At 41.6% G+C, this 15,727-nt stretch overlaps 1 protein-coding gene across 2 annotated transcripts; it reads left to right on the plus strand.

The window, feature by feature from the left end:
- The first annotated feature begins 3 nt into the window (after window positions 1-3).
- FSAF1 (40S small subunit processome assembly factor 1) lies at window positions 4-10,778 on the plus strand. 2 transcript variants are annotated; one of them, XM_083496645.1, is made up of 7 exons: window positions 4-138; window positions 1,518-1,876; window positions 6,541-6,597; window positions 7,386-7,481; window positions 8,696-8,782; window positions 9,059-9,111; window positions 10,476-10,778. In XM_083496645.1, exons 1-7 carry the CDS (start codon window positions 18-20, stop codon window positions 10,603-10,605), a joined length of 903 nt encoding a protein of 300 aa, XP_083352771.1. In that variant the 5' UTR covers window positions 4-17; the 3' UTR covers window positions 10,606-10,778. The 2 variants fall into 2 exon arrangements, with proteins under 2 accessions (XP_083352771.1, XP_083352772.1); XM_083496646.1 differs by having other exon boundaries at window positions 10,479-10,778.
- The last annotated feature ends 4,949 nt before the right edge of the window (window positions 10,779-15,727 follow it).

Genomic DNA, 15,727 nt, shown 5'->3' on the forward strand with positions numbered 1-15,727 from the left:
AGGAGGAGGACTCGAGCATGGCGGCGACCCCGGCGGCTGGGTGCGAGCTGAAGCCGGGGGAGGACGACAGGGAGGAGAAGGGCTCCGCCTCGGCCAGCTGCCTGCTCGACGCCGTCTTGAGCTCCTTGTACGACTTCGGTGCGTGAATGGCCGCGTGCGGGGAGTGGGCGCTCGGCAAGTTGCTACAGGCTCACCTGCCCTCCTCACCCACCCACCCCCGGATACTTCTTGCAAGCGTCTCTCTCTGACTCTGGCTGCTCTCGTTTCTTCAGGCACATGCTGCTTTCAGACGTTACAAAATTCCCGTGCAGCGCTTCCCGGCCCACATGCACACCATGCCTTTGGAGCAGCGGTCCTGGCTTCCACCCGCAAGGATTTGGGGAGCTGTGGTTTTAAGGGTGCTGAGAGTTGTTAGGACTCCCCTTCACTCAGAACTCCCTAGGAAGACGAGGGACTGACTGTTAAACTACTCTGAGAATTGTAGCTCTGGGGCTTCCTGACCATTCTCAGCACCCTTCACAAACTACAGTACAGCTCCCAGGATTGTTGAGGGGAAGCCATGACTTGAAAGTGGTCTCATGCATGGTGCTTTAAGCGTATGGTATAATTGTGGACCCAGTGTCTAGGGAATCACGTGTGGTGCTTGGCTGGGGTTTGTTCAGTTTTGCCATCCCTGCTATTAGGCAGATTCATGGAGGATTAGCTTTTAATCTCCACTGTGAAAGGCAGTATGCTTCTAAGCAGGAGTTGTTTTGATCCGGTCCTGCTGTGTGCTTCCCATGAGAATCTGGTTGGCCACTGTGAGAACAGGATGCTGGACTATTTGGGCCATTGGCCAGATCCAGCAGAGTCATTCTTATGCTCTTACTTTGGTTTTACTTCTGGAAAACAGATGAGTCTTCTTCAGCACTTTTGCAAAGGCATGTTGCTTCAATGGAACATTAGAACTTCTTTTAGAAAGCAGGCAGCTTATGATACGGCTCAAACTAATTGGTTGCTACTAGAATTGTTAAAACAATAAAGTAGTAAAGCAAATATTAGTTTAGCAAAGATGTTTGCAACTCCAAATCCAGCAAGCCAGAGTGGATCAAAACTGGTGCAGGAAAGTAATCAAAATTGCCACCTCAGGAACCTCTTTGAGGCTTTTTAGTTCAGTGTCGCAATGTCAGAACACAGGGTGGTGGTTAAGGTCTCTCTTCCTTAACCACAATCTATATTCATTGTATGTCCTATGGTTACAGGTCACTCCCTGATTTTATAGGTTCCAAAATAAATGGTCTTTTCATATTTTCCTCCAGGGCCCCATCCACTTATAGATTCCCTGCACTTAAAACTAAAACATTTTTTTAAATTAAAGCGGGAGAGATTTTGTATGTGTTTCCTACATGGTTTGTGGATGTGATCTCTCTAAATAATAAACATTCATTTTATATTTAAAAAATGATGTGGTATCCAAAATCATTCCAATGCCTTTGTTCCAATGCCTCTGCTAACCATTGTTCACTTTTAAACCACAGGTGAATCATTACCGGATGGGGGTGGAAAGAAAAAGAGCAAAAAGAGAAATTCAAATGAGAAGTTAACATTGGCGGTCAGCAAAACTCAAGTGGAAAATAAAAGCATGATTCCTGAATCTGGTGCAGTACCTCTTGGTAAGAAGAATAGTGCTTCCAGTTTCTTTGAGAGTCTGAAAGATGAACTGGCTTATGACTGTATTCATCAGAAAAGCACTATCCCCAAATCCAGTTCCCCTGATGCTGATACATTTAAATCTGCTCGGTTGGGAAACACAACAGAGATTGAAGTTGTGACATTTCATGGTCGACGTAGAAAGAAGAAAGCTAAACTTGAAATTGCTGAAGATGGTGGTTCTAAGGTAAAGTTAACCAGATTTCAGATCAGACCAGCTACAGGTTCTTACTCACTCCAGGTGTCTAAATGAGTGGCTGTTTACAAACCTGTTTCCGTCTACAAAACTCTAAACAAGTTGTCCTAAGCATGTTCACTTAGTAAATAACTAGTAAATAACAGGAATAACTGGAAACATTTGGACAAACATATCTCAGCTTAAACCTTTTGCCCATGCATACAGTTCCATTGTTTCTCGTTCATACAATTAGTCAAACCAAGAAGCCTCTAATTAACCACGTTCTGTTTTGTCTGAACCAGGGAGCTGTGTTTTGCAGCTTTGGAACAATCAAATATATTAAGACAACTCTAAACCATAGTTTTATCATCTGGCTTGTTCCGAAGCCAATACAGTAACTATTGGTTCCCTGAGAACCTTTGGTTAATCAGACACCTCCTGGTTTGACTGCTTACACTGTGAAAGGAGGGGCAAAGCAGCTGTATGAGCAGGCACAAGTCTCTTTGAAAAGGAGCAAGGCCACTGTGTTTAGTGGGACACATTTCATAATAAATGGGCTCAGGATTGCAGCCAAACAGAACTGAAAGTACTCTAGCGTAAGCTGTAGATAAGACTGTAAATCTACATGGTTTGCTTTTATGTGTATATTTTGGAATTGTTTTATAGAATAAAGGCAAAATAACAGGTATAAGTACTGGCAGAACTCATGTATGTTTTATTAGTATATTTGTAAAATAAAATCCTGTGGATAAATAAGATAGTGGAATCGGTTATGAATCTCTTTATGGCCTCTGAAATGAAGTTCTGCTCCTAATCTTATTTCTTTAGAAGGATGACTTTTAAAAGTATGAAATCTGGGTTAAAAAACTCAGTTGCTTGGTATAACAGTAGCCTTTATATAATGTTCTGGAATTATATGTTTAATGGTAATATAAGACACTCCCCAGGTCTTTTCTTTTCTTTTTAAGAGGATAATAACAATTTACTATTTATATGCTGCCCATCTGACTGGGCTCCTCCAACCACTCTGGGCAGCTTCCAACAAATTAAAACGCAATAAGACATCAAACAGGGTTGCCTTCAGAGCCAGTGTGGTGTAGTGGTTAAGAGTGGTAGTCTTGTAATCTGGGGAACCGGGTTCGCGTCTCTGCTCCTCCACATGCAGCTGCTGGGTGACCTTGGGCCAGTCACACTTCTTTGAAGTCTCTCAGCCCCACTCACCTCACAGAGTGTTTGTTGTGGGGGAGGAAGGGAAAGGAGAATATTAGCCGCTTTGAGACTCCTGAAGGGGAGTGAAAGGCGGGATATCAAATCCAAACTCTTCTTCTTCTTCTTCTAAAAGTCAGATAGTTTATTTCCTTGCTACAGTGGAATTTTTAGGTTTATATCAGCTGTAAAGGTTTTGGGGTTGTGGGTTTTTTGCTGAGTCAGGATTTTGGTTTATCTACTTCTGTGTTAATTCTTCATGCAATACAGTACTATCTTATTTTACAGTGTTACCCACACTCAAGACTTCTGTGGTCCTGTGCTAGATTCTGACCCATTTTTAGCAATGTTTGCATTAGACATTCCACTCCACTCCACTTCTTTCTTGTATCTCATGCTGCTGGTACAGTAGCCTCCTATTAGGAAACTGGCTTCTGATTGGTGGTTCAGCAAGATGTCATGATGGGTGCTGGATTGCCAAACACAAGCATTGTGTAGTAATTAAGTCTAAGCTGCATGGTTTCATTCCCAGAATTTTATCATCAGTTTTTGGGTGTATAGACATGTTCTATAGACAAGTGCTTAGGGCTCTTGCAGTACTGGTTTACGTCATGTGAATGTTGCAAGGAGCTTTGTAAAAGATAGCATGAGCATTGTAATTAAATTAGAACAACAGTTGAACTCCTGAAAGCATCTTTGTGCATGATGACTATTGTCTTCTAAAAAGAAAAAGAATTGTGCCAGTTTTGACACTGCAGAATCTCTTTACATGTTTGGAAATTAATAGAGTATATATTTGGTAATGTCTCTATCTGTGAACCATGTATCCTGACCCACGTCATTGCTAGCAGGGCATATTGATGAAAGAGCCCAGTGATGCTTTCATTATATTCATTTATTGTCTGTCTACTTCCTAAGGCTATGAGAAGGTAGCATGTTTTATTTAATATCATAAAAGCCTTGAAAGATATATTACCTTTATTCCCATTTTACAGATGACCTACTGAGGCCATGAGATCATGACTTGCCAGCAGTCTAAGGCACGGCAGATATTTAAATTAGACTCTAGCCAAAAATGCTGTATTGTATTGATCTGGTGCATAGATAAACAAGCTATCATTCAAGTTATCATTACATGGCTGTCGTTCAAGTTGTAACTTCACTTCTCTGTCTCTGGGCAAATAGACCAAAACATCAGCGTTCATGCACCTCCCACAAAGTTCATATAATCTCTAAACTAGACTGAATTCGTAAAAGTGTGCTCATTTGACAGAAGAAATTGATTAGGACTCTGGTTATTGGGTTAGGGTTTTTTAATTTATCTCTCCCTTAATCTGAACAAATTCTAGGTTGAAAAAATGTGATGGGAAATTCCAGCAAGAATTCTTATTTTTGGAATCTATTTATTTATTTTTTGCAATCTATTAAAACTAGATTTTACACAGTAAATACTACCCTCAAATTCCGAACAGAGTGAATGAAATGTTTACCAATATCCCACCAGAATGCCTCTGAATTGCTTTCTAGCAGCTGTAAACCTGCGCTCAGGTAGACATCCGCTGGAAATATATTACATAAAATTGATTCATCCCCTGCTGATCTTGCAGTGAAGGTACTCTAACCAAAACAAATGAAGCAATGTGTTCTCTGACGTAAAAAAATATAGGGCTGTAGCACTTTGCAGTGGTTCAAGTCCTATTTGATGAGCAAAGGTCTTTTAACAAGAGTTGCCATTATGTCTGACCACCTCCTGATGTGAGGGTGCAGGTTATTTGAAAACATTTGCAGATGCAGTTGAGATCTTAGCAACCCCAACAACCAGGCTTTTATGTTTTGTCAAAAATAATAGCTATGGTGGGGGGGGGGGGAGATCTCAGGGCAGGTTTTGACTGGGGGGAAATGCTTAAACAGTTCAAGTTTGTAAACTGTTTTGTAACCACTGGTGCTGTTTGTGGAGACATTGAGGGAAATGAGTGAACTGACTATTATGAGAATAGGCAGAACACCTTCTGCTCTTCTTTCTTGCATGAAACGGACAGAACAGGTTCTGGGCTACATATCTGTAGACATAACAACAGCATTTTTTGAATATACGGGCAGAAGGTTTTCCTGAAATCACGTGGCACTGGCTGAGACATGGAATTGCAGAAGACTATTACAAAGGTGCTATGTGATCTTTTCAATCCTTTCGGGGATGGGTGGGTGTGTTTGGCCTATCTTGTTGATAAGATTAAATACTTCCACCCACAACGAACAGAGACTAGATTTCCTCCAGTGTAAGGCATACAAACAGAACATCCTGGGAGGGCAAACATTTTGCTGTTTGTAGCCTGGAAAACGAGACCCACAGAGTAGGAAATGGTGATGGTGGCTCTGAATTACACAGTCCTTTAGTTTTAACAACATACCAAATGGTATTTAACTTAAATTGGAAGTGGAACCTTTTGATCTCAGAGGAACCAGGAAGCGAGATGTCCCATTGTTTTATGTCCAAACCAGGCAAATATCTGTGTTCCTTTCCTGCTTTGTTATACATCTTATTTAACAGCCATGCCCTCTATGGCACTGTTCTACTTTTTGATACAGGGTGATAAAAGGTCTGACCACAATTCTTGCACTACAGGGAACTTTAGATTCTCTTTAGGCACTGACATGATTAATATGGAATGGTTGGCATCTGGATTGAGCCTTGTACAATGTCTTTGATGTGGTAATAGTGGTGTTGTTCTTCCACCCTCAATATACACTTCATGTTTTACTTTCATGTATGTTCTCCTTTTAGTTGTTTTCCTTTATTCTCACTGTACTGTTCAAACTGAATTTCTGTTAGCATGTTAACCTTTTTGGCCCTCATCTTAAAAATGCCATATGCAAAATATGTAAGCTTTTGTAGGTGTGATCAAGGGATAGTTAGAGTACAATGGGCAGAGAGGCACTTTTCAGAGTCTTCATGTTTCAGTATACTAAGTTAACTTTTAAAAATCTCACTTGTTTGTCAAGGTTACAGATATCAAACAAAGGACGTAATTCAAGCAAATTTTAAGTGACATTTTGTGTTAAACTTTATATATTCCGTGAAGTAAAAGTTATAGATTTTCTTTTTCTTTTGTTGGAGCTGTGCCAGCAGCATGCAAAACAATGTGCTGGGAATGCATATGCTATTTTAGATCTGCAGCACAATCCTACATGCCTTCTCAAAAGTAAGTCCCACTGAGCTCAACTCAGTTCAGTTCCAAGAAATTATCTGTAGGATTAAAGACTTAATATGTTTGCTTAAATAAAGAATCAGTTGTTCTCTTTTAGTAAGAGCTGTATTATAGCTCTTAATCAAAAGCTGTCCAAAATAAAAGTTTCCGCTTTTATGCCATAACCCTGGAATCATGTGACTGCAACCACTGCCATAATCTAGTTGTGTGGCAAACTGCGCTTTGTTTCAAAATGCTGTTTTGTATTTTTTTTTTTAATAGGCAGAATTGACTGTTCAAGAAAACCATGCCGCTGACCAAGAATTTAACTTGGAAAAAGTAAGTCTTTATTGTTTTTCTGTTTCAATGCATGCAGATGGCTGATGTCTCAAAGAGACTGCATATAAATCTGTAGTGGGTATTGAATTATGAAATGCTTTATCCCTAAATGATTGCTCTACCAGTGTTCAACGTGCACAGTATTTTGATGGTTGCTAGAAAAAGGTGGTTGTATACCTGTAGGGATCCTGGGTTGTCAGAATGCCATAGTGACAGTCTCTAAGTCAAAAAGAAAATCTATTGAACCTCCAAAATGAAACAGGGCACACATAAATGGGAGTTCCTTCTACAGGTATTAAGGTTCCCTGTGTTGCCCAAACTAATCTTGCAATTTTCTTTTAGGATTCTAGGGGATTTGTGTGGGATTTGGGAAGGGCATGCACAGAACTCTGAAAAAGAAAATCCATGAAAATGTGCTCTGGGAGTAGGGGAGACAGAATTAGGTTGAGCTATGTTCAGTAGGCCCATTCCCAAATAAATGGGCATAGATTTGCAGCCAAATGCAACTTATTTGATACTGGTAGCAAGTTGTCTTCCATCTTTGGTTATATTTGAGATCAAGCAATGTTTGTGAAGACAAATTGCTCTTGCAAACCCCAGAGGGAGAAATGCCCACAGAAGTGGATGGTGGATAATTCCATCAAATGCCTCATTCTCCTCATACTGTGTTTTGGTTTTGCCACATGTTGGTATCCTACACTGTTCCTCTGAAAACACGATTGCTTCATTCTAATCATGCACTTTTAGTTCTTTTGAAGATGCTGTTAACCATTTTTGTAATGTGCTAGGCCCGTTTGGAAGTGCACCGGTTTGGAATCACCGGATTTGAGAAAAAAGAGCAGCGAGTTATGGAACAAGAACGTGCAATCATGTTGGGAGCAAAGGTATTGTGTCTCCTTCTCTCCTGAGCTATAAAAGGAGGACATAATTCTTCCCACCACAAGACTCTGGATAGAACTTGGCATGGCAGTTGCACACCCAAGAGATCACTGCCAAACAGCTGGAAGGTAGTAGCATTAGGGATTTTCCAGAGAAGGCAATAGCAGGAGAGTGAGTATTGAACTTTTCCTCTGCCTGCCACTACCTTCAGCCCTTACCTGCCACCCCTGCTCCAGTTTTCCTTCCAGTCACTGAGCCTGCAGGCAAGGGGGAAATGGTAGGGCACTCTGTCTTCTGTTTTTCTGCTGGAAACCACTCCTCACATCACCACTACTGCTGTTAGGCAAGAAGGTAAAGGTAAAGGGACCCCTGACCATTAGGTCCAGTTGTGGCTGACTCTGGGGTTGCAGCGCTCATCTCGCTTTACTGGTCATGTGGCCAGCTTCCGGGTCATGTGGCCAGCATGACTAAGCCGCTTCTGGCGAACCAGAGCAGCGCACGGAAACGCTGTTTACCTTCCCGCCAGAGCGGTATCTATTTATCTACTTGCACTTCTTGCTTTCAAACTGCTAGGTTGGCAGGAGCTGGGACTGAACAACAGGAGCTCGCCCTGTTGCGGGGATTCGAACCGCCAACCTTCTTATCAGCAAGCCCTAGGCTCTGTGGTTTAACCCACAGCGCCACCCGTGTCCCTTGTTAGGAAAGAACTCTAGAATAAAAACTTATTCTGGTATTGCAAGCTCAACACACCCAGAGCTGAGTTTGAACCAGGGCTCGTAAAGGGCTGAACTCTAGAATCAGTTTTTATTCTAGAGTTCAGTCCCTGGTTCAAACTCAGCTCTGGTTGTGTTGGGCTTTCAATACCGGCAATGCATTTGCTTCTAACTGGGAAAATAGTGGGTGGGGGTTCTTGGTTGCATTTCTGGCAAAACAGTCCCCAGTTCATTTTTTTAAACGTTTCAGTGATATGAGTCAGAAGGCTGGAAACCAAGCCAATCCACACATCCCAGAAAGTCATACCTGTGTTAGTCTAGGGGGCCTGTTTTAATGGCATCCCCAAAGTTAAATAATCAAATTCAGATGTTTTAATATTTAAAGAAGCCAAGAATCCTCCTTTGGAGAAGGTTGCACCGTCTGTTAAGTTTCTGCTTCAGACTGCCTATACCTTTTGTATTTATTTGCATGTTGGTGAAATGAGTCATTTTTGAAATTGTTGCAGCCTCCTAAAAAGCAGTATTTGAACTACAAGATTCTGCAGCAGAAAATCAAAGAAATGAAAGCAGCAAAGAAGGAAGAAAACATGACGGTTTGTGTCAAATGTTTCCTATGAAAACAAAATGCAAAGTCCAGCAGCCACTTGCTGGATAAAAGTTCAGGTTTCCGCAAGGATGAACACTGGAATATCTAGTGTGGGGGTTTCTGATGAAGCCACACCAGTGCCCACAGTTGGATAATAACTATGTCATGTGCCTGGCATAGTGGCTGTTCTAATCAACACTCGTTGCATTTGGGAGCCATGTTTGATTGACTCCGGAGACTACTGGCTAGCTGCTAATGTATACTTACTGCTTTTCATTAACAGGAAAATAAACCTAATTCTCTCAAGAGGCAGAAGAAAAAAGGGCCCGAAGAAAGGTGAGACAGTATTTACGGAACTACATCAATGAGTAGTAAAAGAAACTGGATCTGTTTTCAGCTTTGCTAATGAAGACACAGTAACCGAATGTCAGGCTAGGAACCATAAAAATGCTCAAGGCGTGTGCAAGGGCCTAGGCTTTCCCTGGGGGAATGACTTCTTTTGCACATAATGCTAATTTGTAACTAACTGCTAAGGAAATGCACCTTGGTGAATCTTGGATTCACATATATCCCTGCTCCCCTTCTGTTCTTCCCCCTGTAGCCGCAAGGACATAAGAAGGATCTGCTTTTAAATTAACCAGTGTTCTTCATTATGTCTGAAGTTGAGGGAACTCTGGTTTGTTCAAATCGAGGATGGAGGACCTTTTCGAGCCAAAGGGTTGCATACCCTTCTGGGTAGCTTGCTGGGGACCACATATCAGTGGCGAGTGGGCCCAGAAGTAAAAGTGGATGAAACAAAGAGTGTCAATTCACCTTTGTACGCTAGAGTAATTTCTATATGCACTCAACTCATCCCTCTCTGTCCTCAATCCAGGGAGGCAAGGGGCATTGCCCAGGTTCAAGGAAACGTTCTAAGCAGGCAAAAATACTCAAGGAGGGTGTTTAGGGACAAGCCGGAGTGTGGCTGGGGAGGGAACATGACCTGAGGAGAGTCCTGAGGGCCATACAGACAGGCTTCCATGGCCACATTCAGCCCCTGGCTCAAGGCTCCCAAACACTGGTTTAAATGAAAATCGGTTCTATCAGGCCAAGATCAAACCGTTGTTTATGATCCTTGCTAGTAAGCCACACTTTAAACTAACCAGCATTTTCCAAGTCTGGACATAACAGGAAACTCTAGTTAGATAACAAGTGGATATTTCCACTGTCCTCCGCATGGCAACTCTAGGAGAGGAGGAGCATGTGAGCCTGGTGCTCTTTGCTTCTTATGCACCACACCCTGAACTATGGATTAATATTGTATGCAAAATGGGTCATTGACTATTTCTTAGAACTGCAGCCTTCTATGCCATTTCACAATCTGCTTTTAGTCCTTTTAGTTTCAAAAGTGAATTTCCATGTTACATAGAGAGCTGTAACATGGGACATGTAGAACTAATTACAGGAATCTTTGGATCCGGAACTAAATTTTTTCCTTTAAGAATAGAAGAATACAAAACAGGTTTTGTTTGGTTTTGAACACACTACTGTGATCTCCTCAGTATAAAACTCTGGCAGTGTGTTTTCTGCCAATCTTTTCGCATCCTAAACAGGTAGTAATTTTAGCTACATTAAAGCATACCTATCTTAAAACGTTTCTTGTGAAACCTAAAAATGGTTAGTATTTTCGTTAGCATCTGATGATACTTTTCTTTTAAAAGCAGAAAATCGAAAAAGAAGAAAAAGCAGAGTATGTTACCAACGGGGCAGGTTGGAACTTTTAAAAATGGCACTCTCATACTTCGAAGTTCTGACATAAAGAAAATAAAGTCTTCTAAAGTCATTAAGTAATATCACTGCATGGAAAATGAAATGGATAAACTTTGTAGCAAAATAAACTTTTTTTAAAAAACTTTTCTTTACTCTTTCTATGATCTCTTATTGCTTACCACTCTGATGTCGCATTTAAGAAGGGTAGTTTAAAATCTTTGTAATAAATAAATAAAAATGTTCTTATTCTGAAATTTTGATAAACAAATTTGATAAATTTTGATTGGCGTCCCAATGAACTTGAAAAAAACAACAGCACCATTGTCTACTGTTTTGCAATATTAAAATGGAAAGGATACGTTGCTGTAAGGATTGTTAAGGAAATTGTTATACAGTTTAACAAGCTAATTTAGAAATCTGTAATTAAGAAGAGGGTAAATTTTACAGCCTAACTGCCAATAACTCGGAGCTATGTCGTCCTCTATATTTGTGTATTGGGTAGCAGAAAGAAATGCATCCACAATGAATGCCCTGTGTTGTCCAGAGTTAATCTCTCACTGCAGTAGATATTGATGCTCCTCTGGAATATCAGAGGAGTTGTGTGAACATGTTGTATGAACGTTTCTTGCACCTCTTTCATAGGAGGTTAGAAATTAAGGGTGCTAGCAAGCTGTGCCTGTGACCACTCCATTTCCTGGTATTGGCATACAAAGACCGGGCACCAGTGTAATCTTTCTTCTGAATAGTAAAGGATGTTGAGTCCCTGCAGAAAAGATTCCAATCTGAATCTTTTCAAGGATTTCTGGATCAGTATCTGAAGTGTTAGCCAGTGCTGCTATTGTCTCTCACAATGGCAAAGTCGCAACCAAAATGTGGCATTCTCCTTGTGGGCCAAGTTCCATGCTGGGCTTCAGTGAACACAATTTCACAGCTTGAATAGCTGTCTGTGTTTAACTCATAAAGAGCCCGTGATTTTAGACTCGCCTGCAATTCGATGAGCCCGTTTAAGGGAGCTCGTCTGCTTCTTAAACCTACATAATTGTTTGCATTTCTTGCCTCCCTAAGCCAGTCAGAAACACTTAGCCTACAATTATGCTTTACTTTCCAAGTCAAGATCAACAGCAACCAACAATAAAACCACAACCTTTATCCAGTTGTCTGCAAAGCAGCTGTTTTCAGTGGAACTCTGCCAGGTTCCAACATTTCCTCTCTTCCCCGGTTGTCCTGTTTCAGACTTTCCCCTCAAGTATGCCTCATCTCTTTCCTATGGAGGAGAAAAGTGGTAGTGGGGAGCTATGAACAATGGGCCTGACTCCTTTAAAAAGCAAATCAAGAAAGCCAGTGGATTCACTAGCAGAAACTGACAATAACAGGTATAGAAAGAAGCCAGTCTGAGGGCCAAACTAGAAGGGACCTGCATAGTTTGCCACTGAACGTGTTCTTTGCTTAATAAATAGCCGAAAAGAACATAAGGTAAGGTAAAGGTAAAGGCCCCTGGACGGTTAAGTCCAGTCAAAGGCGACTATGGGGTTGCAATGCTCCTCTCGCTTTCTGGCCAAGGGAGCCGGCGTTTGTCCACAGACAGCTTTCTGGGTCATGTGGCCAGCATGACTAAACCGCTTATGGCGCAACGGAATACAGTGACAGAAACCAGAGCGCACGGAAACGCTGTTTACCTTCCTGCCACAATGGTAACTATTTACTTGCACTGGTGTGCTTTCAAACTGCTAGGTTGGCAGGAGCTGAGACAGAGCAACAGGAGCTCACTTGGTTGCGGGGATTCGAACCACCGACCTTCTAACCAGCATGCCCAAGGGGCTCAGTGGTTTAGACAGGCCATTGGCCCATTGAGTGCAGCATCCTCTTCTCATAGTGGCCAACCAAATGCCTGTGAAAAAATAGTGCAGAGGCTGAGACAGACTGGGACTATAGCCTGAGGAGGGGCTCACACTTGCAAAGGAAGGAAACTGAGGAAGTTATTGAAGCTTAATGCCCAGCCAATACAAATTCTGTGCTAAGAAAAATCCTCTTGTTTACCTGGATGGGGTGATGTAGAAACGTCTGGCTTTCTGTTTCCTTCAACAGAGGTAAGAGTCGCTCAGCCCAATTTCCCCCCCTGGTCCCATCCACTTCTGGCATCTGGAAGGTTGTCCATGAGGGAATGTGGCACTCAGTCTTGCAAGAGGTTCCCACCCTTGCTGTATATCCTGCTTTCAGCTTCCCTTTAAGAAAAGCTGGGATACAAATGAGGTCAAGTTTCCAATATCAGAGCTGTTGTTTTTATTAGCTTTTTTAAAAAGTTTCAGCAAGTGAGGGCAATGTGACAATTTTATTGGGTACTCTTAACAGGCAGCTGCTCACCAGGGTTTCAGACAGGTCTCTCCCAACCCTACCTGGGAATAGAACGGGGGACCTTCTGCTCCACCACTGAACTACAACCCTTCATCCATGACAGTGCTTTGTTGCTAACTAAACCTTGCTGGGAGATTACATGGATGCAACTGTATTTAAGCAGAAAATAAAGGAGACGGTGTCAGTGGGTTTGTTGGCAGTGTAATAAGAATTTATTTAAAATTTGTAAAACAGCATAAACTCATACTTTATGTTTTCCAAAAGGGGCAAATACACAAAAGTTTTGACTTTGAGACAATAAGACAAAAATTGTTTTGTTTCCAATTGAAAAAATACAAACTTTGCTACAGGTAGAAAAATTAGAAAAAGTTAAATTTTTCCCCTTACATGATCTGGTGACATATGTACATTCCACCAGATCTAAGGATATTAACTAGGCTACACGACAGAAACAAAAAGGTCATGATTAGGGAAGAAAACAAGAGTAAATAAATGTATTCTTTACTTAAGCAAACATGAACATAACATGTGACTTTCTTTCCAATTGTTTTTGCCAACATTTAAATTAACGTCTTCCATGCTTTTTTATAACAACTTGAGAAAAAACAGCAGTTCTACCTCATGCATTAATTCTATAACATTTTCATCATACCGTGTCTTCAGGCTGTGCTTCCATTCACTATTTTTTAACAGCTTGGTATTTTTATTGACAGCATTTACCTAACACAGGGTTGTCAACTCCCATGAAACTGAGAAGGGGTTCTGAGTCCTTTAATATTGCATAGCAAAAAATAAATTCTGCTGATTGGCCCTTCCTTGTGAGAGGGAAGCAATGAAAAATATCTGTACCTATTGACTTTTTTCTGTCATGCAGGTATCAGTGGCAAAGAATCGGCTTTGAATGCCAACTCTTGGCAAGCCTTCGGACTGTTTACTATTACTCTCCAAGGAGAAATATCAAGCTGGTATGAGTCTGAGGAGCATGGATGTTCCCTCCTTCTTCTGTTCATTGTGAAAGGAAAGTAAGGAGAACGCCAGGCTGCACTTTGTCTTTTGGGAACATGGCGTGTTTCTGGGCACCCAATCATCTCCTCTCATTCTTTCCTGTAACAGAGTGGGTGTCATAGGGTGGGGACAGAAAAGCTCGTACCAGTTTGAGGTTTCACTTTGGAAATTCACAAGTAAACAAGCTTATTGTCTTAAGGCGATAAGTACTCTCAAAGGACAATGTAAATGTATGGTGATGATTACTGTTGTGCAATTTTAAAAGATTAGTGAAATCTTCCATGTGGGAAGAATTTTTAATCTTTGCATGCTCTTGGCCATTTCTAATAGAATGTTCTGTGTCACATCGATAGACTTTTCACAACAATGGTGTTTAAAAGCCCTTCCGCATGACAATAACACAGGTACACGAAGTTCCTGTGCAAAGACTTTCTGGAAGTGATCGTGTGATTGGTTTCAAGGTCACTGATCTGTTTATAACAGCTATTACAACACCTCTCAATTTGAAATTAAATGTTGCATCCAGTGAACTCACACTTCTGACATGTTTATTACAGTCTCTTTGCCTGCACTCACAGAAGAGCATGGAAGTCATCATACATAAGAGTTTAAGGACAGTGGAAGAGCCCTGCTACATCAGGCCAAAAGCTCATCTATCCCTCCAGCTTGTTCTCACAGTGGCCAGATGCCTGTGGGAAGTTCAAAAGCAGGATTTGAGTGCAGCAGCACTATCCCCACGTGTGATTCCCAGCAAGTGATATTCAGAGACAGACCACTGATAGCACTGGAGGTAGAACATAGCCATTTGCATGACAACATTAAAGAGAGTGATAACAAGGCAAAGCCTTGATCATGCCATCAGCGGGATCATGCCATCCTCATTGGTGTTGACATATAACAGGGCCTTTTCAGTAGTGGTCCCCCATTTGTGGAATGCACCTCCTAGTGTGGTAGGTCTGTCCCCAGCATTATTTCTGGAGGAATTTGAAAACATGCCTGCTTACCCAGGCATTCGGAGGCTGAAGAACACTGTTCCTGGCACTCCTTGTATCACTGGACAAAACAATGTTTTCAATTGTAACCGTTTTTATAATGTTTTAACTGGTGCTATTTTTCTAGAAAAAGAGGTGCCGGAACTCACCATGAATACTTCCCTTGTTCTCTTACAATGGCAATGGTGCCCACCTGAGAGGTTCCGGAACTGAGTTTCGGTGAATTCTGGCCCAAATAAAGCTCTGATTGTAACTGTTCTATAATCCTTTCTTTAAGGAAAAGTATGGCTGTGTTTGTTATTCTGGGCTCTTTTGGGAGCCAGGGCAAGATCTAAATTAAATAAATAAAGCTAGTGCCACATTTAAAATCTGTTGCCACTTGCTATATGCAAAATAAGATTATCTCCCCAACCCTGCAGGGCAGGGCAGATTTTCAAGTACCGTATTTTTTGCTTTATAAGACTCACTTTTCCCCTCCTAAAAAGTAAGGGGAAATGTGTGTGCATCTTATGGAGTGAATGCAGGCTGCACAGCTATCACAGAAGCCAGAACAGCAAGAGGGATTGCTGCTTTCACTGCGCAGCGATCCCTCTTGCTGTTCTGGCTTCTGAGATTCAGAATCTCCCCACCCCACCCCCCCTGTTTTCCTCCTCCAAAAACTAGGTGCGTCTTGTGGTCTGGTGCATCTTATAGAGCGAAAAATACGGTACTCACAATTTCCCACAACAGGGAATATGTGCTGCGAGCATAGGTGTCATGGTCTATGGGGTTTTCCCCCCAAAAGGAGTCCAGTACTGTATATGGAATGGAAGCTGGCCCATAGTCCTTAGATTACTACACCACAGTCTGGCTTG

Source organism: Podarcis liolepis (genome assembly GCF_965112155.1).
Source record: "Podarcis liolepis genome assembly, chromosome: 3".
NCBI classification, from domain to species: domain Eukaryota; kingdom Metazoa; phylum Chordata; class Lepidosauria; order Squamata; family Lacertidae; genus Podarcis; species Podarcis liolepis.

Bases quoted from the DNA above. Each gene is read 5' to 3' on its own strand.
- FSAF1 (XM_083496645.1), top strand. From the start codon at position 18: ATGGCGGCGACCCCGGCGGCTGGGTGCGAGCTGAAGCCGGGGGAGGAC. The intron at 8,783-9,058 runs GTTTGTGTCAAA...TTTCATTAACAG, and splicing joins AGAAGGAAGAAAACATGACG to GAAAATAAACCTAATTCTCT. The intron at 9,112-10,475 runs GTGAGACAGTAT...TTCTTTTAAAAG, and splicing joins AAAAAAGGGCCCGAAGAAAG to CAGAAAATCGAAAAAGAAGA.